This window comes from Orycteropus afer, unplaced genomic scaffold (assembly GCF_000298275.1).
Source record: "Orycteropus afer afer isolate SDZICR_OR568_19922 unplaced genomic scaffold, OryAfe1.0 scaffold00010, whole genome shotgun sequence".
NCBI classification, from domain to species: Eukaryota; Metazoa; Chordata; class Mammalia; order Tubulidentata; family Orycteropodidae; genus Orycteropus; species Orycteropus afer.
In genome coordinates this window covers 18,335,301-18,357,071 of record NW_006921597.1, presented here as the reverse complement: position 1 = coordinate 18,357,071, position 21,771 = coordinate 18,335,301, and the positions used below count along the sequence as shown (strand labels likewise).

Below are 21,771 nucleotides of genomic sequence, written 5' to 3'. Positions count from 1 at the left end.
AAATTTTCATAACTTTGTCCCTGGTTACATTCATGGATGTATTTGCAGTATATATATATATATATAGTTGTTGTTGTTGTTATGTGCTGTCGAGTCTGCCCTGACTCAGAGCAACCCGTCCTTGGGTTGCCAAGGCAGTATCACTATGGACGTAGATTGCCCAACCTTCCTTCCGAGGAGTGGCTGGTCGGTTTGAAACGCTGGCCTTCTGGTAAGCAGTCAAGTGCCTTAGGCACTATGCTACCAGAGCTCCTATATATATATATATATATAAACAGACCCACGTTTATATATATATCTCCTCTGTCAAACCTATATATATTCATGGGTATAGCCCCATTTTCCATCCTGCACATGTTCAGCTTGCAGGTTGATCTATATATCCACTTGTACGTTATTGTTATTACAGTTATTGCAGGATTGTGTATGTAATAGTATTTGCCTCTGTTGCATTTAACTCTTGTACTCTTCCCAACGTCTTCCTTTGCCTTGATAGTTTTGTGCTGACTTCACCCTTACTGTATATTGCCTTCCCATTCACCCAAGTTAATATATGTCTACCCTGTAGTTAGTAGTTTACCTTTCCCTTCCCCTCCCACCCCTGGTAACCATCAAAGAATATTTCTCTTTGTGTGAAAACCTTTTCTTGAAATTTTATGATAGTGGTCTCATACAATATTTGTTCTTTTGTGATTGACTAATTTCACTCAGCATATATTCTTTAGGTTCATCCATGTTATGAAATGCCAATTCATTCTTAACTGATATAGTAAGAGATGTTTAAGGAGATCCCTAGGCAGGAAAGAGGAAGAAGGGCATTTGGGCAACGTAGGCAAAGGCACAATGAGAGGAGAAATTGAATGGCACCTTAGGAAATGATAAATCAAAAGATGTCTGGTGTATGGTAAATATTACTTCCTCTGGTTACTCATATTGACCAAGATACAGTGTTGGACTGTGTGTGTGTGCACAAACGTGTGTGTGTGCAAAGAAGTGTAGAACATATTTCCTACCTATAACAAACTACTTAGCAAACTTTTCTGTAAAGGGACCAGATACTAACTATTAGGCTTTGTAGGCCATATGGTCTCTGTTGTAACTACTCTTCTCTGATGTAGTAGTGTGTTGTTGTTGTTGTTGTTGTAATGTGCTGTTGAGTCGGACCCAACTCATAGTGACCCATTCTTGGGTTTCCGAGGCAGTATCACTACAGAAGTAGATTGCCCCATCTTACTTCCGAGGAGTGGCTGGTGGGTTTGAACCGCCGGCCTTCTGGTTAGCAGTCAAGTGCCTTAGGCACTATGCTACCAGAGCTCCTGATGTAGTAGCATAGCCATAGACAATACACTGATGAATGAGCATGGCTGTATTCCAACAAAACTTTGTGGACACTGAAATTTAAATTTCATATAATTTTAACATTTCACAAAATATTATTATTTTAATTTTTCTCAATCATTTAAAAATGTAAAACTGTTCTTAGCTCATGGGCTGCACAAAAAGAAGCCATGGTTTACCAACTCTTGGTCTAGAAGGCTATAATCTAATGAATGAAATAAAGTATAAATACAGGAAAAGTGAAGTAACAATGCTTCTGTGTTATTTTACATGTTGTATGTTAAATGTTATACCTGCATTATGCACAGGGAAGATCTCCAATCTTGCAAAGATTGTCAAAGCTGGAAAGAGGTGGGAAGGACATTCTCATCTAGATGAACGATTATGCAAAGTGTGGAGGCAGGAACATGCATGCCATTATCAGGACATAGTGAGCATCTGGGTCTGGTTCTTATTTGGGAAACTGCAGGAGAGAGGCTGGTGAGGTGGCAGCAGCCGGACCCCAGACAATCAGGAACTTAGTCTGGATCCCCTTTGCAGGGGTGGCCAGAAGAGCTGTTGATGAACCAGCCTACATGCTTCTTTCTGTGAGATAAGACCCACTGGGTGCTGGGAGCTGCCCACCCCACCCAGAATCCTGCATCATAGTTGTGAGCATTGCCTTGTCTTTTTCTCCTTCTTCCCTCTCCCCATCACATCCCCAACTTGGGAGCCTCCAATGGGCTTCACCATTGCTATTTCCCATAATCAGTAATATATTCTCCTGTGTGAAGAGTGGAATCAACAAGCCGCCCACTTTTCCAAGAGGTCTTGGCAGTTCTATGATGAGTTGGGCAAAGTTTCCAGGGCCCAAGTACAGCAAAGAAGGTATAGGTTCTGAGGGCAGGAGCTATTATCACCCAGATGTTCTGCTGATTTGGCTGGTGGACAGGCCACTACTTCACTCACAAGGATGGCTTTGAGTGAAGGAGAGAGCAGGGTGGGGACTTCTACAAAAGGTTGGGGCAGTCTTCAGGGGTGTTTCCCAGGTCTCCCTTTCCAGAACCTCTCCCAGTTACTCTTCTTCTGTCCTACATTAAATACCCCATGGCCTCTTCATCTTCTTCAGTTTCTGGGGCTTGTCAGGTGTGGGCATGATGTGGTTAGCTTTGCTGAGTTTATGAATTTTGATGCTGGAAGGGTTATGTGGTTGAACTGAGAGCAGGTATAGTCAAAAGTTAAATAGACCCATGTTTAAACCTCAGCTCCACCTTTTGGTAGAGAGTGACTTGGAAGATGAGTGGTGCTTTAGAGTGCATGGGTGGTGCAAACAGCTAATGTATTCTCTGCTAACTAAAAGGTGGAAATTTAAGTCCACCCAGAGGCACTTTGGGAGAAAGGCCTGGCAATCTACTTCTGAAAAATCAGCCATTGAAAACCCTATGGGTCACAGTTCTACTCTGACACATGAGGTTGCATAATTAGTTGACTCGGTGACAACTGGTTTTGTGAGCCCTTGTTTGCTCATTTGAAACATGGAGATGTTTTCAAGGAACAAACGATCAATCTGATACAAAGGAAGCATACAATAAAGCTTGCTGATTTTTAGCATGGTTGAATAATAATTTGAAATACTGAGTCATGTTTTCATTTTCTTCTTTCTCTTTTCTGTACCAAAAGCAAAACTTGTTCTGTCTTTCTTTGCTTCAGGGAAGATGTGGGCAGGGCAGAAATCTGAAGTGACCTGCAGGATTTAAAGGATGTTGTTGACTTGAGGGTCCTGGGTGGATGTAGAAGGAAGAAGCAGTGTGAGAAAAGAAGCAGGAGAGACAGTGAGTGGTGGGACTTATATCCTGCTTCCTGGTGGTGGTCCTGGGAGGTGGCAAGACCAGAGAGTAGTGGCTATGTGGCCTGTTTGGGAGGTATGACCAAGACATGCTCTAGAAGGCTGAGTTGGCCCAGCTGTGGCATGGAGTCATCAATGGCTGAAAGACAGGGATAGGAGAGTACCCCCAGGCACTCCTTAGCAGCTTGGCATGCTGGGGAGTCATGTGGACCCAAGCACATCTGCAGGTCATTCCACAAAAATGATCAAGATTAATTTGCCTTCCTCCTCAGCCTGGAAGTATGGGGCATATGTTGTTACGTGCCGTTGAGTTGGACCCGACTCATAGCGACCCCTCCTTGAGTTGCCAAGGCAGTATCAGTACGGAAGTAGATTGCCCAACCTTCCTTCTGAGCAGTGGCTGGTGGGTTGGCATATACAGAAATTCAATTGATTTATGGAACATGAAGAGAATGGAGATTCACACCAGCTCCATGAGCTTGTAAATCCCATTTTATAGCTGAGGGGATGGAGGCTGGGGATGCAGTAGGTCATTCAAGGTCACCCACTGTAGTCATTTATTTATTTATATTTTTAATTACATTTTATTTTTTTATTGTGATTTGGGTGAAAGTTTACAGAACAGATTCATTTTTCCACACAGCAGTTCATACACATTTTGTTTCAGGACATTGACTGCAATTCCCCACAATGCAACAGTTCTCTTCCTACTTCCTCCCTGTAGTTACCTCTTCCCTGTGTCCTTCTTTCCTATGCATTCTTGCCCCTGAGCTACCCCCCTGTGCAAATACTCAATGCAGTAATTTATGACTCATGTTTGTAGAAGGCCTGATGCATGTCAGCAGTTGACATGTTTATGTCTTGTCCTCACCATGACCCCTCACTGCCACTGTCTCTACTCTATGAAAGAGAAAACTGAGGCCCAGAGAAGGAACTTGCCCAAGGTTACACTACTATGCAGCAGACCCAGAATTTAAACCCAGTGACACATGCACTTTGCAGAGACTTTGCTCCTCCTACCAACTGGTCCTTTGCAACAGGGTGGGCTTGCAAAGAATTGCTTTCTAGCACAGTGTGATCACATATTAGGCCCGACTTCTCCCCCACAGGATTCTAGGCTCTGCCTGATTGAAATGATGTCAGCTCCATCTCTATGTGTGCAGTGAGAGCACATGGTAGGTGCCCAACAAATTGAATTGATTTGACTTTGTTGCTTTTCATATCTGAGCGGAGATCACATGCTGGATACTGAGGGGGGGAGGTGTCCCTCAGCCCTGACTTTGTTTTAGTCATTTTTGTAGGTCAGATCCAAGCCATCAGGAGTCTAGACTTCTCAAGGGGAGTCATGCCCACCCTGTGCTGGGTAACTGGCACTGAAATCTTATCGTGGCTTTTCTAAAAGCTTTTTGAATTCTTGGCCTGCCCTCTGTGGATAAGCTTGTCTAATGCTCTGTGCTTGGGCAACACTCTTGATAATGCTGCACTTGAGTGCTGGTAGAATGATCCCAATCTTGTGAATAAACACAGAGCAACCAGTGCCAAGGGAGGGTTGATTTCTGGCTCTGAGGGTCACCTTCCAGTAAGAGAGGTGGCTGAGTGTTTCTTCCCAGGGTCATGGTCCAAGAGAGTTTGCAATTGGGTCAGGCTGGGCCACTGGTGACATGGAGCAGAGTTTGCAATCTCCCTCCCCTCCATCTCCTTCTCTCCTGCTTCATAGTTCTGACCCCAGAGGGTCCCGGGCCCTAGGTGCTGCAGTGGGGCTTGTTGCCCTGAAGAATGGATAGAAGTTGGGAGGAATGAGTGAGAAGATCTACTCCCAGCCATAACCATGCAATCTGCTCAGAATCCCGCAGCATTCTGTGCCCTGTATGTGCAATAGATCAAGAGTCTCTTGATTATTTCAAGCTCTACCTTCATTATGGACGAGTCTATTAACATCTCTCAGTCTTGATCTCCTAATCCACAGGGCAGAAGAATGAAGCTGCCTGCTACTCCTCATGGGTGGTAGGAAGGCCACTCTTCAGTCATTTTTCTTTTTTAACCAAACACTTATTGAGCACCTACTATGTGCCATGCCCAGTGCTGGTGTGTGGGAAGAAACACCACTCAGATACAGGGGTATCTTTATAGGGCATACAAGACATGGTCCATCAGGACAATGTCCACAGGAAAGAAAACACAAAACAAACTGTTCTGTTTAGTAGGAGTTTCTCTCCCTGCTTCTTTGGTTTTTAGGGAGGAAGTGTGCCAAGAAGACAGCTGGATGTGCTTGTGGGTAGTTTCCCAGGGGCATGAATGACCAGGCTTCTGGGATCCCAGCTTTGTGAAGGGTCATTACTGTGGTGAGATCAGATCTGGCTATCTTCTTATCAGTTACTACTGAGTTGACTCCAACTCATGGTGGTCTCATGTGTGTCAGATCACAGCTGTGCTCCACTGGGTTTTCAATGGCTGATTTTTCAGAAGGAGATTTTCCAGTGCTTTCTTTTGAGGATCCCCTGGGTGGACTCAAACCTCCAACCTTTTGGTTAGCAGTTGAGTGCATTAATTGTTTGTACTATCCAAGGCCTCCAGACTATCTTCCTAACTTCTATCCTTCCCCTGTGTGTGTGATATATGTCTGTCTTCTCTGGTCAGCCCTCCCTGGTTTTCCCAACTGCTAATGTGATCTCTTAGATCTCATTTTCTAATACAGAAGGAGGGCCCATATCCCTGGGGAATGCATGAGCCTTGGGCCTGCCTTCTCTTTAGATTGTACCATATGGAACCAGCTCTGTGCTTTAAATCTTGAGGAGCCCCATTCCCTGGGCCAAGAGATACCCATGGAGTGACAGATTGAACAAGTACTCTCTGCCACAGAGACCACTTTGGGAGTAAACTGAGTCCACCCCTAGAAAGCTGGGACTGTGAGAACAGAAGTGAAACATTCCTAGACAGGGCAGGCCATCAGTTTTAAGTGCAGTCAGGCCCAGGAAGGGAATGCAGACAGGGCAGAAGTGAGGTCTGTTAAGAATAGGCCTCTTTACAGACCATAATGTGGAACATGGGTCAGACGTTTGGCAGCAGCCCCACCTGTGTTGGGTCTAGAAGTCCAGTTTGGAAAGGGAAAACAGATCAGAGAGACCCTATGTTGACATTTCTTGGCCTGGAGATCAGGCATGTATATACTTCAACTTTGAAGTCCCTGGTGAATTTGTGGTCCTTATCAGTGTGGGTGTTAGATAGCTTGATGTTATCTTAGTGTGTTTGTGGAGTGGCTTGAAGTCAGGGGCTATCAGTGCAGACCAGGCATCCAGCCAGTGGGAACCCTGTTCCCTCTATAAAGGCTGTGGGAATGGGCACTGGCTAGAGCAGTGGCCTGCTGGTGGTCCAAGATGAGGTGCCTCATGGTGGTTCTTGCAGTCCTTACACTCTGCCAAGGCAATCAGATCACCAGGTGGGTGTCAGATCCAGGAAAGGGGGCCAAGGGCATCTCTTGTGTCCTCTCTTTTTGGTTCTCTCCTTTCTTTTCCAGCCTTTGATTTCCCTGGGGAGTCTTTGTAGGAAATGCTGCAGATTGCCAGGTTAATTGCTTCCTGTTACTCTTGTCTTTGCACTTTGGACCATTTCCTCTAAGTGTGCCATTATACTTCAACTGTGGTGGAAAAGAACACGGAGTCAGATGGGTGGCTTGGGGAGATAAAGGACATGTTTCTGGAGTCAAACTGCCAAGGATTTGAACCTCAGCTACATAATGAACTTAACCTCTTTGTGCCTTGGTTTCCTCATCTGTTGAATAACATGATAACAATATCCATCTACATTAGTGTCCTAAGGCTGTTGTAACAAACTGTTATCACAAACTATGTGGCTTCAGAAGTCTCTGAGTGGTGCAAACAGTAATGCACTAGTCTGCTAACCTAAAGACTGGAGCTTGGACTTTACCCAGAGGAACCTTGGAAGAAAGGCCTGGCAATCTACTTCCGAAAGGTCAACCACTGGAAGCCCTATGGAGCACAGTTCTATTCTGACACGTGGCATACCATGAGTTGCAGTTGACTTGACAGTAACTGGTTTACTGATTACGTAGCTTCAAATAACATAAATCTATTCTGTTGTAGTTCTGGAGGCTAGAAGTCCAAAATGAGGGGGTCAGTAGGATCATACTCCCTTTGAAGGCTCTAGGACAAGATCTTTTTTAGCTTCTGGTAGTCCCAGTCATTCCTTGGCTTGTGGTAGCATTTTAATCTCTGCTTCTGTCTTCATTCACTTGACCATCTGTCCTCTGTGCCTCTCTCTGTGTCTCTTCTCTTCTTATAAGGACCCCAATTGTAAAGAGAATGGGCCCACTCTAATGACTTCATATTAACTAATTATATTTATAACAACCCTATTTCCAAGTAAGGTCATGTTCACAGGTACCAGGGATTAGGTCATGAGCATATATTTTTTGGGGGATATAATTCAACCCTTGACACCATCTCATAGGGTTGTTATGAGGATTATATGTCTTAATATTTATAAAATGTTTCAAATAGTGCCTGGCCCATAGTAAGAGCTAGATAAGCATTTGTTAAACTATATAAAATTCTGTCATAACAAGACCTTTGTGATTGAAGTTCCTATATTCTCTTCCAAAAATAATAACCAATATTTGTTTACTTGCTACTAGGTCTAGGCCCTTTAGATGGTCTTTACCTGCACTATCACTGATCTTCATGGCTACCCTTTTAGGTGTTGTTGTTGTTATGTGCCGTCTAGTCAGCCCTGACTCATAGTGACCCCTCCTTGGGTTTCCGAGGCTGTATCACTACAGAAGTAGGATTGTCCAACCTTCCTTCCGAGGAGTGGCTGGTGGGTTTGAACCTCCAGCCTTCTCGTTAGCAGTTAAGTGCCTTAGGCACTATGCTACCAGAGCTCCTTCCCTTTTAGGTAGCCATTATTATTTGCATTTTACAGATAAGGAAACTGTTGTTCATAGGGGGCCCCTGACCTGCCCAAGGCCACATGGTTAGTAAGGGAAGAGCTAGGGCTTGGTCCCAGGTGGTCTTGACATCACAGCACCTACAAGTGCCTGAGTCTGATCCCTGTCAAGCTAAGCCCTGAGCACAGGGAAACTTGACTCCCTCCAGGCGGAATCTGGTTCCTAGAAAAGGGGTCAGAGTACTTTCGACCATTCAGAGCTTCTTGTGATGTTCCTAAAAATGGAATTCCTCCAAGTCCAAGCTGTGTTGAGACTGGGAGCAAGATTGGAGTTGAGATTTCTGTGGCAGTAGGTCTCAGGCCGCCTCTGCAGTGGAGTGTCCATCCATGCACACCTGCCCTCTTGGTTCTTGACACAGGGCAGAGGTCTGACTTCCAGATGCTACCATTTCCCCTCAGTCTTAGCTACTTGCTGTGGGAGCTACCAGGCATTCTCAGATCCATGTATGAACTCGAGCTGGAGACAAACAGAAAATATTTGGGGGCCTGGACCTAGGGATACAGGAAAGAATAGCTGTAGACTTGGTCCCAGGAGCTCAGTCCAACCTCTTCTTTTTAGGTACCTAAATATTTTGCTATCATTGGAGACAAGGGCTGAAAAAGATCTCTCTAACGTTTTATCGATTAGTCAGATTCTGGCTGAAGTAACATATGAGGGCTGGGGTAGGGGACCCAGAGAAGAGATCATAATTCATGTACAGGACTATCTCATATGGAATCCGTTAGGGATGTGAACATGAAAAAACTCATTTTATCCCTGGCAAAACATTTTCCCATCTGTACACTCACATTATCCTTCCCACCTGGAAAAACCATATGATTCTTAGAGCTGGAAGTAGCCTTGGGAATCAAGTTCCACTTTTGCAGTCTGCAGGAAAGGAAACTAAGGGTCTAGGCCACCTGATTAGTCAAAGGCAGGGTCAAGAGAGGGGCTGGAAGGGAAAAAGTTAGTCTATTTCATAGAGACGGAGGCTGAAACTCAGAGGACTTTGGGGAGACACCCATGGTGTCACAATTGAGGTGGAGCTGGGTCTAGAATCAGGTTCTTCTATGTTCCCTCTTGATGGTCTTCTCTTCATCTGTTTCTATCATCCAATATCTAAGCTCAATCAGGAGCTCTGCCCTGAGAAATCCTTTGCAGAATTTCTACCTGCTAGGGTAAACACTGGGAGCTCTGGTAGCGTAGTGCCGAAGACACTTGACTACTAACCAGAAGACTGGCTGTTCAAACCCACCAGCCACTCCTCGGAAGGAAGGTTGGGCAATCTACTTCCGTAGTGATATCGCCTTGGAAACCCAAGAAGGGGTCGCTATGAGTCGGGTCCGACTCAATGGCACATAACAACAACAACAACAAGGGTAAACACTATCCAGAGAGTGGAGACAGGCATTTTTGTTGTTATGTGCCATTGAGTTGGCCTAGCAAAGGAGAAAAAGCAAGGGCTTTAGCATTTACCAGGGTGCAGGAGGTACCATTTTCTTTTCTAGACTTTCCTCTGTCAGAGTTGGGCAGAGCTGTATCTTTTTCACTATTGTGTCTCCTGCGCCTTGCTCACAGGAGCTCTGGTGGTGTAGTGCCTAACGCATTTGACTGCTAACCAGACAGCTGGTGGTTCAAACTCACCAGCCACTCCTTGGAAGGAAGATTGGGCAATCTACTTCCATAGTGATACTGCCTCAGAAACCCAAGGATGGGTCACTATGAGTTGGATCCAACTCCACGGCAGTGAGTTTGGTTTGGTTTTTGGTGCCTTGCTCACTGCCTGGCACATTATAGGTACACAACAAGAATTTGTTTGACTGAGTGATTGATAACAGGTATAGCATCTGTTGAATTGCAGGTTGCAAAACTCATTAGTGGGTTATAAAATACATCTCATAGGTCTCTGCCAGTATGAACAAACAACAACAAAAAAGAAATAGAAAATAGAGTGTGTCGCATTTAGTAAGAGTAGGCACTGATTTGTGAACAGACATGAAATATAGTTTTTACTCTGGGTTATAATAAAAAAATGAAAGCTATTGGCCTGGGGTCAATGGAAAGTTGACCAGAAGGTTGGGTTGGTAACAGCAGGGCTGGCAGTGGTTTACAGAGTCCAGAGGCTCTGGCCACTTCTAAGAGGCTGGGCAACCTGAGGGAGATGCCCCACACTCGTCATTAATCCTTTCCAATCTCCTCAGGATACCTCTGCACAAAGGGAAGTCTCTGCGACAAAGCTTGAAGGAGAATGGGCTCCTGGATGACTTTTTGAGGAAAAACCAGTATGCAGTCAGCAGGAAGTACTCCAACTCTGGCCATGTGGCCAGTGAGCCCCTGACCAACTACCTGGATGTGAGTCTCTGACAGCCTTTTGGGGAATGAATTTTCAGAGTTATAAAGTTCCAGCTGTCCCTCAGTCTGGCTTCCCTGAGCCTCCCCACCTCCCTACTCCCACCCATTCAGGAATCATGGCACCCTCTGAGGTGTGGAAGCCATCTCCCTGCTCCTCAGTAAGGCCCACAATGGCCCAGTAGACCCAACAAGAGCCATGGTCCTGCCTTCAGGGTTCTGAATGTCACTACTGGAAGGTGTGAGCTCAGACAACCTTCCTGCACGTATCACTTGGGGCTATGCCATCTACTACAGACCCAACATCCTGCCTGCCTTTCACAGCCCAGAGGAGCCCATGTCTTAATCTGGGGCCCATTCTGCCACTGTTTGGTACATGGCCACCATCTTTCTCTTCCTCCCACCCAGGACTCAGGCAGCAACATCCCTTGTGCCCTGTTTCTTTCTGGAGCTTGTCTCTCTCTCATCTGTCACTCTTGACAGTAAACAACCAGCCTTTTTTCTCTTCTGTGCTCTCATTTCCTTATCTAGGTCATCTTCACCACGCCCACAGCCTTAGCTCTGACACCTGGGAAGGACTGGCAAGGAGGCAGGTGTGGGCAGGGACAGCTCCAGTTTGGATTTGGGGCCCTATTCCTAGTGGATTCCCCTCCTCTGTGCCCAGCTTCTTCCTGCCCCTGGCAGAAGTGGGTTAGTCTCCCTACCAGGCAGGATTTAATATTGGTCTGATGTGCACTTCTGGGGCTCAGTCCAGCAGTGGCTGTAAGGCTTGTGGGAGGGTCAGGCTGGGGTCAGCACCAAGCATGGCTGTGGCTGGGTATGAGGAGCCATCCTGAGGAACCTTTCTTGAGTTTCTTCCCTTGACCTTGTCTATAAGATGCTCTCAGGCTCTGAACAGAAAGCATAGGACATGCAAACCTGAGCAAGCTGCATGTGGAGCAGCAGCCCTCACCTCCTACCCCTGCCTCTGACCCAGTGATGTCTATCCTCAGTGTCAGTACTTTGGAAAGATCTACATTGGGACCCCACCCCAGGAGTTCACCGTGGTGTTTGATACAGGCTCCTCGGACTTCTGGGTGCCCTCTGTCTACTGCAACAGTGATGCCTGCCGTGAGTGAACTCCCCCACTTCCCTCCCACCCCATGCTCACACCCCAGGCCTACTCTGCCATCCAGTAGTCAGGGCAGCCCCGGGGGAAACGTGGCATGGCAGGAGAGTTTGCTTTGATATTCTCACCCTCAGTTGTGAATCATGATCTAATGTATAAAGTTCCAGCTGGAAATTAGGGAACCTTAGTTCCCCACCCCCTCTATTGGGAGCCAAGGCAAGCTGCTTACCTTCCTGAGTTCTCAGTTTTCTATAAAATGGGGCCTTGGTGTACCAGTGAATGCTGGGAGAATAAAGTGAGAAGGTCTATTACTAATGATGAGTAAACATTTAATATATATATATTAAAAAAAACCCCAAACTCACTGCCATCCAGTTGATTCAACTCATAACCCCTCCTTGAGTTTCCGAGGTGGTATCACTATGGGAGTAGATTGCCCAACCTTCCTTACAAGAAGTGGCTGGTAGGTTTGAACCTCCAGCCTTCTGGTTAGCATTCAAATGCCTTAGGCACTATGCCACCAGAGCCCTAGACCATTTAATATATATAATCATTTATTTAAAAAAAAAAAAAAAAAAAAAAACACTTGGAGGCTGGTACTCTTTTTAGACCTATCTTACAGATGAGGAAACCAGGGTTCAGAAAGGAAAAGGAACTTGCCTAAGATTGCACAGTTGGTGAAAGTAAAATGTACATAGAAACCTTCCTTTTCCCTCTCTCCCTTCCTCCCTTCCTACCTCCCAGTCCCCCTCTCTTCCTTTCTCTTTTTTATAGCAACATCTGACTGCTCACCAGAAGGCTGGCGGTTCAAACCCACCAGCCACTCCTCGGAAGGAAGGTTGGACAATCTACTTCTGTAGTGATACTGCCTCGGAAACCAAAGGACGGGTCGCTATGAGTCGGATTGACTCAAGCGTTTTTGGTTATCTAGCCCTGGGGGCTAGGGAAGCCGAGTTGAGCAGCAAAGACTGACTTTCTGTACTAGAAAAGACTATAGAGATAATAGGCTGCTTATTTCCCCCCGATGGTCAGTATTTAGACTAACATTCATACCAGGTCTGGTGAATTTTCAGCCCACCCTGGCACTGCCACAGTGGTGAGAAGATTCCTATACCATCCCCACTAACACTGGCTCTGTGTTGCAGAAAACCACCACCGCTTTAACCCGTCCAAGTCCTCCACCTTCCAGAACATGGGCCAGCCCCTGACCATCCAGTATGGAACAGGCAGCATGCAGGGCTTTCTGGGCTATGACACCGTCACCGTAAGTGAGGTCACAGGGCTGGCCAATGCTCACTCTTCCTCTTCCACCAGCCACTTTTCCACCAGGGGCACCTTGGCTCTGGTGACTACACCTCTGGCCAGTGCTGAGGGGCTGTTTGGGTCCTGTCCATCCTGGGTGACTTGATGGGTCTGGGTTCAGGGAGGGATTTTTTTTTTTTTTTAAACTACTGAATTTATTTGTTTATTTTAAAATTTACTTTTATTGTGGTGAAAAGATACACAACAAGACATTCACCAACATAACAACTTACACATTTACAGCTCAGGGACATTGATGACATTTTTCATGTTGTGCCACTATTATTGCTATCTTTTCCAAAATATTCCACCACCATTAGTACAAACTCAATGCCCTGCAAACATAAGCTTCCCCCTTTCCCCTCCCTCCTATCCCTGTCATTAATAATTGGTATCTATCTATCATCAGTCATCTATCTATTTTTTCAACCTATCTAGGAATTTTCCCTCTCCTCCCCTCTCATCCCTGCTAACCAACAAAGAAAGTTTTCTTCCATGTATAAACCTTTCTTTGACTTTTTACAATAGTGGACTAATACAATATTTGTCCTGTGATTGACTTATTTCACTCAGCACCGGGAGGAATTTTAGCCAGCAGATAGCTCCCTCCTCTCCTTCCTGCTCTCAGCCCTGAGAGGGACCACCGAGAGCCTTTACCAGGTTAAGGATTCCATTGCCTCATTCATTTCTTTTTAAAATTTTATTTTCTCTTCCTTTCCTTTCCTTCCTGCCTCCCTTGCCACAGTTAGTTCAGAATTTTGAGACTGAGCTCCTTGGGGACATATCTGCTATCTCGCTTTGTGTTTAATTCTTCCAACAGCACTTTGAGGAAGGAATTATTATCCCCATTGTTCAGATGAGGAAACTGAGGCTTGAACGAGTTGATTATTTGCCTAAAGACACAGAGCTGGTGACTGAGGCAGCTAAGTGTCAGACCCAGGTCTTGACCCTCTGAACAGTGCTCTTTTCTTGAGCTCACTCTTTGTGAGTCATAGATAGTGTCTTCTTTCATGTCAAAGAGCATCTCTGACCTCCAGAAAGGGGAGCACTCTTGCTCTCATCTGTTTTTGGCTTCCAAAGCACCTAAAGCTTTGGTGGACACATGGTAATGCCCCCAAAAATGCTGGTTTCTTTCTTTCCTTCTTCATCTACCATCCAAGTTTAAAAATCAAGCAGCCTCCCTTCCTGCTTATCACTTTGATCTTCCTTGGGTTCTTCCTTGTGTCTACCTGCAGTCTCTCTTGCTTTGAGCCCAGGAGGACACAGCTTTCCCTGCTGACAGCCCTCTCAGCATCCTCTTCTCTTGGCTTGGCAGGTGCCCACCCAGATCAGGCCTCCCTAATAGTTAGCACCAGACAATGGAGACCCCAGAGCCATTTGCTGAGGTGGCCCAGCCCACAGGGCTCTGAAATGCTAATTACCCCGCCTGGATGTCCTACTTCTTCTGCTGTCTTGAGCTATTTGCTTTCCTTTCTGCTATTTTGGGTGTAGGGAAAAACCTGCCTCCTCATTGAAGAGCTGTCCCCGTGCCTAGTGTCCACAGCCAAGGTCCATCCTGGCTACTTTCATTCATCCACAGTGGATGGGGGAGTGGAAGGTGGTGTGGGGCCTCATGTGGAAAGTGGTGTGGGACATGCCATGAAGCTGTCAGCCTGCCTTGACCCCACACAGGCCCTGTCCTCTGCTTGTGTGGAACAACGTTGGCTTGGTCAGGCAGGGGTAGCCTCTGTAAGGGCCAATGTGGGAATTAAACAGTGTGGCCATCCCAGCCCTCTGTTCCAAGAAGAAAGGCTTCTGTGAGGGGGGAGGGATGAAGAAGTCCAGGAGGCTTAGCCTGGGGCATGGTTCAAATGACAGGAGGGGAATCCAGGCCAGGGATCAGGAGAGAGTCTATAACAAGGGCCACAGGGAAAGGGGGCTCTGCGTATAGGCAACAGAGACAGCTGAGCTCATGTTCACGGGATCTTCCCACCCTGCCCTGAGTCACTTTGCCCAGAGGAGGAGCTGCTGGGTGCTAACCCAGAGTGGGGAGGGGATCTACTCTGTTGGACACTGGGGTCAGGAGCAGGGCTTTGACAGGGCAAATATAACTGGGTTTGATCCTGACTTCTTTCTCTCCAGCTGTGTGGTTTTGAGCAAGTCTCAATTTCCTCATCCATGAAATGGAGATAGTGAGATAGTGATACTTATCTCAGAGGGTTGTGGTAAAGGTTAAATGCGCTCATTAGCTGTTCATTATTTCTTTAGCCATTCATTGCCCTTATCCCATTGTTGACTTTCTTTTATAACCTTCATAGATAAAGAGTCTGACCACTTCTCACACCTGCACTGCTCTATCTTTGCTTAAGCCTCTACTATTTCTCACCTGGGTTGTTGTAATGGCCTCCTAACTGGTCTTCCTGCTTCTACCCTGGCTGTCCCAGACCCAGGACCTTTCTGTCTCCGGCTGCAGGTGGAGGTCACTATGAACTCTCTTGCAGGTCTCTGACATTGTGGACTCCCATCAGAGTGTGGGCCTGAGCACCCTGGAACCTGGCTATATCTTCACCTACTCCGAGTTTGATGGGGTCCTGGGGCTGGCCTATCCCTCTCTTGCCTCTGAATACTCAGTGCCTGTGTTTGACAACATGATGCAAAGGCACCTGGTGGCCCAGGACCTGTTCTCCGTTTACATGAACAGGTAGGACTTGCTTTAAGCCAAGGCCAGACTTAGACTGAGAAGGATTATTGGCTGAGAGCAGTCTACCCCTTGGGGATACTCTGCAACTCAAGAATAGTCACCAGCATCCAAACAATCCTGCTCCTTGTTTCAGGGAGAATGAAAAGATATCTCTAACTTCTTGTCAAATGGCCCCAATATCATCATTGCTGTTACCAGAGTTCACTGGGCCAAAATTTGACTTTTGACTTCTGGTGTCAAAAAACCCAAGTCTGTCCCCAACTCTGTGCAGGGCCTTTTAACTCATTTATTTATTTATTTTCCAAAGTAGCAGGTCCTCAACAATCATTTGTTGAAATTCACTGACTTTTCGAACAGATGTCTATGGAGTCTAAGCTTCCCTTTCACTATAGGGGAAACAGCCCCAGGAAGGGACAGTCACTCTCAGGCCAGTGTTCCCTACTCTATCCTTCTGCCCCCATGATGATACAGCACAGCTTACAGTGGGGTAGGCAGCAGGACAGAGACAAGGGGGCCGTCCCCAGGAGAAGGAGCTGGGTGACTAAGCTCAGGAGAGCCCTGGCAAGGGGTAAATTGTGCACTCAGCCATTTATTCTTTCATTCATTCAATAGGTTCTGATTGGGCCCTTACTATGTTCCAGGCCTGTACCAGGAGATGGGGATGCACCAGTAAACAAGACAAATGGGGAGTTGACACTTTAGCAGGGAAAACAGACAATGCCTAAGGACATACACAATTGTAATTAAACAATTATGATAAGGGTGCTGAGGGAAATCTGGGTGCAATGAAGGCTTAATAATAACAGGGCAGGTATGTGTACAGGAGGAGGAACAAGTGGGAGTTACCTAGGTGGGACAGAGGGACAGTTCATTTTAGGTGGAGAGTGGAGGGGGACAGCGCAAGTGAGAGCCCAGAGGTTGGATGGTGTTGATAAGGTCTAGGAACTTGAAAAGCAGAGTGGGAGCAGGTAAGGCTCATGTGTGAGCATTTCCTAGTGGTGACACAGAGAACGGGGCCGAGAGACCCTTCTACAGATGGAACAGAGGGGGTGTGGGTTTGGTAGCAGCTTTACTCCAAAGTATGAGTGACCTTGATAGCCTCTTCTCCTACCTGCTGCCAATGGGCTGGGAGCAGGGACACAGGGAGCCAACTGGAACACTGCTGAGGGTGATTGAGGCAAAGTCTGGCTGAATCTTGTGAGCTGTGACCTCTCCTCATACAGGCAGCTTCCTGATATGCCCCACCCCATATTTCCATGTGAAGCTTCTGGGGGCCTCCTCCAGCCTCTGACATGTTTCATATGAGTGCTGGGCTCCAGGTGCTGCCTGGGTCTGGGGGCTGCAGAGCAAAGAGCAGAAAGGGTGCTCATCCCAGGCTGAGGAGGAATATCAAGGGCTTGGGAGCACTTGTGTGAAGCCTCTTGGGGAAGGTGGGTCTGGGCCTCATCTGCCCCAGTGTGGCCTGGACACCTCACAGGGTTGGTTTTGTGAGGGTCACAGACCTTTCCTTGGTTTTTAGGAATGAGCAGGGGAGCATGCTCACATTGGGAGCCACTGACTCGTCTTATTACACAGGCTCCCTGCACTGGGTGCCTGTGACTGTGCAAAAGTACTGGCAGTTCACTGTGGACAGGTGAGTGTGGCCTGGGGCAAGTGGGCACCTGGGTGCTATACATGAATGCAACCCGGTAACTCATAAGGCCGAAGAGTCAGAGTCTAAGTCAGCTACTTCCAAGGTCAGATGCCCTTTGTCAGTGATAATGCCACACACTCTCCTATGCTTTATCAGTAACAATAGCTGCATTTGTTGAGTATTTACTGCCTGCTAGGCATTGTGCCAAGTGATTATATGGACTGTCTCCTTTATTCTTCTACTAAAAGCGTTTGGAGGGCAGTGGTGGTTCAGTGGTAGAATTCTTGCCTTCCATGCAGAAGACCTAAGTGTAATTCCTGGCCAGAGTACCTCATGTGCAGCCACCACATGTTGCTATAATACTGAGCATGTTTCAGCAATGTTTCCAGACTGAGATAGACTAGGAAGAAAGGCCTGGTGAACTACTTCTGAAAATCAATCAATGAAAATCCTATGGATCACAATTGTCTGGTGCCCTTGTCCACGGAGTGGTCATGAGTCAACACACCTAGATGGCAGCTAACAGCAAAACCCTGCTGGATAGGTGCCATTATTCTCCTTTTATAATTTGCTAATGTGGAGTTTGAACCTCAGGACTGTTCCTTGAGGAATCAAGGTGGCGTTTTGCAGATGAGAAGCCTGGGTACAGAGAGGTTAGGTCACTTGCCTGAGACCTGCAGGAAAGAAATAGTAGACTGAAAATTTGAAACCAGATCTTCAGGCAACACTACATATAGTTCCCAGACTACCCCTTATTGCACATGAATTTGTTTTATGCAAGTTTGAGCATGGAAGGTGACAAGGCCTCGATATAGCCACTTAGTTGGGAAAAAGTAGTTTTAAGTATTTGCTTTGAGCTCAGGAAGTTATAGGAGCCCCAAGAAGGGGTCCCAGGAAAGGGATTGAAGGATGAGTCATGCAGTAGAGGATGGGAAGCACCCATGGTGGGAGACTGGATGCTGGACACATCTCAAGACCATCTTGTTTCCCTCTGTAGTATCACCGTTGATGGTGTGGTGGTAGCCTGTGATGGTGGCTGTCAGGCCATCCTGGACACAGGCACTTCCTTGCTGACTGGGCCAGGCAGTGACATCCTAAACATCCAGAAGGTCATTGGAGCCACACAGGGCCAGTATGGCCAGGTGAGGCCAAGCCCCACTTCACCTCAACAAACACCCTAAAGTGGGGGGAGGAAATGACAAGGGGAAATGGTGAAGGAACTCATTTCCCAATGGAGACTGGGTTCCTCAGGAGTTCTTCATGATGACTTTTGGCTTTAAGCCATTGTTGCTGTTGGAACTGCCATGGTTCATGCAGTGACCTCAGTTGTCCCTCTGGCCCCTGGGTGAGATGTGCTCTACCTTTGCTCTCTGACTTGCTAACCTTTACTATGATCCCTTGTTCCTCCTCCATCCATGAGTCAGTCCCCTCCTCCCTGACAGCTAAGTGCTATCAATTGTTTTTATGAGCTCTGACTGGGCCTAGAGGGGGGATCCTGAGGCAACTCCTCAGGATCCCCTGATGAGATCTGCCTCTGCGTTGGCTGACATCTGGTCCCCCTCAGTGTGAGAACCATGTCTTGAGACCCAGCCTTAGCCTGAGAGCATTCCTGCAGTTGTCTGAGCAGGCAGGTCCCCTTTCCCCATCTCCTGGGCTTACACCATGCAGAGGAAGGGGTCCTGGCCCAGGCTGCTTCTCTTGTGTTCAACACTGAGGTGCCTCTTCCAGTCAGATTCACATCCCATTTTCTGTTCTAAGAGGACCTTCCTTTGGCTCTTTAGTTTGATATTGACTGCAGGAGGCTGAGCAGCATGCCCACGGTTGTCTTTGAGATCCATGGCAGACAGTATCCACTGCCACCCTCTGCCTACACCAACCAGGTATGAATTCCCTTGAAGGAAACCCTTGGGTTCCTCCTAGCACCTCCTCTTCTCTCCCTGAGTTGGGGAAAATCAGGGAAACTGGAGATAAAGATGTGGCCTGGACTTAGATAGAAAATGCAGCAATATCTATTCAGACCAACAGACCCTTCTGGGTGGAATCATGTTGTCCTTGGGCTTCACTTGTGGTTACTATAGCCTCCTTCTGGGAGAAATGGGGGAAACAGAAAGGACAGACATGGATGTGAGTGGGAAAAGGTAAGGAATACAACTCACTGTCACCTGCTACTCAGGCTCCTAAGCCCAAGAGCCCAGAGTTTCCTTATTAGCTTGGGTATCCGAACCTCCTTCCCCACTGACCCATTGGCCCCAGCTTTGACTTAATCCACTCCAAGCCGAAGAGGTAGGCTGCGTTGGCCCCTGGCCAGCCATGGCCAGTCATCTGAGCAGCAGTGCTGAGAGTGGGAGGGCAGAGGGCTGGAGAAGATAGGTGCATGGGAGTGGAGTCCAGGGCAAAGCACCAGGTCTTACATCTCCAGAACCCCAATGGGTAATCTTGGAATAGGTCATTATTTTTCTGAATCTCAAATTCTTCATCTACTGAGTGAGATGATTCTGACACTTGTTTGCTTCCCTCAGAAGGTGATTTCAAGGATAAATGAAATAATAGATAAGAATTATGTAATGGGGTAGGGAAATGCCTATGATCAGGCACAATGAATAGGGCTGGGACCAATCTCACCTCAGCCTTCCTTTCCCAGGAGCAGGGCTCCTGTACCAGTGGCTTCCAGGGTGACAATGACTCCCAGCTGTGGATCCTGGGGGACGTCTTTATCCGGGAGTATTACAGCGTTTTTGACAGGGCCAACAACCGTGTGGGACTGGCGAAGTCTGTCTGATTGCACCACTGCTCAGGGACCACTGCCCCCAAGGACATACACACATGCACATGTACATGCACACACATGCACATTCACATGTACACACATACCCACGTACACACACATGTACACACACACCAGGACTTTAGGCAGATGGTTCTCAATAAACAACCTTCCCTGCAACACCTGGCTTCTGTTGTCCTCATTGGGGCCAATGTCCTGCATCATCCTTGGGGTGGGGTATGGTTGTTACATGGTGTGTCAGGCAATGCATGAGCCACATTGGTCAGGAAGGACTGAGGGTATAGTTGATGGGTGGAAACTTTGATGAGGGAAATGACCATCCAAGCTCAGGATGTGTCTTGCCTGCGTGTCCTCCTACTTTAGATCTCTCTAGATCTTTGTAGGCAAGACTTGCTCATGCCTGGGGATAGGAGGCAAGGGCTTGGTGGTGTGGGGCTGAGTAGGAATGCCTGACTCATGGAGAGAAAGGCTCTATGTTGATTAAGAGAAGGATGTTGTTGCCATTTAAGAAGAGAGATAATGGGAGAAGACAGAGAACACGGAGCATTTGGGAAAGGTCAGGGTCCTGAGGTTACCATTCGCCTTGATGAGAAACCATGGTCCAGGGTCCCATACTCGGTCTTAGAGGCTCAAAACCTAATCTATCAGCACTTAGAGAGTGGCTCGAGGTTTAGGGCTGCCTCAGGTTAGCCTAGCTCTCAGTGGCTGATGATCCAGGCAGATGCCAGCACTCAGGTTTCCAGTGAGGACTGCAATTGTCCAGTGGACCAATGGCCATGTCCACAAATCTGTGCATGCTTTTCCTGGAGAGAATCCACATGGAGAGCACAATTGTCAGAGGGTCAGAACAAGGGTATTCAGGTGTACCTACTTATTACTTTACTTTGAGGCCTCTCAACTGCCTTGAGGGGCAGGTAGACAAGATTCTTGATGAAATCTTGGTGTCAGCTTTGCAAAAGCTATCTGTCCAGTACTTGAGTGAGCATTGCACATATTGGCTTTTGTGGTTCTTCTCTTTCTTTGCACTCATCCTCTTGGATAGTGTTTTCCCTAATAGGGAACATAATATCGATTGGGCTTGTTTCCTAAATAGCAACAGTCATGTTCTCCTCCCTAAGCCCCATTGTGATTGGACTTCAAATTACACCTTACAGCAGCTTAACAATCAGAAGGCCCTGGAAAGCAGTGTGAGGGCCATCTTACTATCTAGTTCCTGCCCCCTTACCCCACCTAACTCTCTAGCCTCTCCCCACCTTATCCCAACCACAGACTGGTCCCTGCCAGCAGCCTGAGGAGCAGGGCAGTGATGCAGTGTGCCTTGAGGAGACAGAAGCTAAAGGCTTGTGATGACACTTCACAAAGGAGGCTGCTCTTTAGGAAGAAGAGGGGTCTGACTTCTTTCTCCAGCTGGAGCTGTGGGTGGGATCCTGTGGACTGGTCTGTCTGGGAGCTCCTCCTGGGAAGGATCCTTAGGGTCTTTCTCAGCTGTACTTAAGGACAAGCAAGATGAAAGGCACAGGCAATAGACCCCTCACCCCACACAGAAGGAACAGGCTGGGCTGGGGGTGGTGCAGTGGAGAGGACAGCTCCCAGAGACTTCCAGGCTGCAGTCCCAGGTGAGCTGAGGTGCCTGGGAGTGGGGACAGGGGCAGAAAGTACAGAGGACATGCCAGAGTTTCAAGGACAGAGGGTAGTGCCAGCAGTGGGCTGGGCACGGGTGTTTGAGATGTTCTGGGACAGGGTGGCAAGCATGGTGCTGAGGAATGTTTTGGCTTTGGGTGACTTCTCTCAGCCTTGCTTTCCTTATTT

General features: G+C 47.2%; 1 protein-coding gene across 1 annotated transcript; it reads left to right on the top strand.

Annotated features, from left to right (window-relative positions):
* The first annotated feature begins 6,537 nt into the window (after positions 1-6,537).
* Positions 6,538-19,956, top strand: LOC103204286 (chymosin-like). Its single transcript, XM_007949443.1, has 9 exons — positions 6,538-6,599; positions 10,307-10,457; positions 11,447-11,564; positions 12,708-12,826; positions 15,345-15,544; positions 17,064-17,177; positions 18,175-18,319; positions 18,959-19,057; positions 19,819-19,956. The coding sequence occupies exons 1-9, from the start codon at positions 6,538-6,540 to the stop codon at positions 19,954-19,956; spliced, it is 1,146 nt and encodes a 381-aa protein (XP_007947634.1).
* Positions 19,957-21,771: the final 1,815 nt, after the last annotated feature.

What these genes read in the sequence shown, in the direction of transcription:
- LOC103204286 (XM_007949443.1), top strand. Translation starts at nt 6,538, where the DNA reads ATGAGGTGCCTCATGGTGGTTCTTGCAGTCCTTACACTCTGCCAAGGC. An exon ending in CCCTGACCAACTACCTGGAT is followed by an intron (nt 10,458 to 11,446) that starts GTGAGTCTCTGA and finishes GTCTATCCTCAG; the next exon opens with TGTCAGTACTTTGGAAAGAT. An exon ending in CACAGGGCCAGTATGGCCAG is followed by an intron (nt 18,320 to 18,958) that starts GTGAGGCCAAGC and finishes TTGGCTCTTTAG; the next exon opens with TTTGATATTGACTGCAGGAG.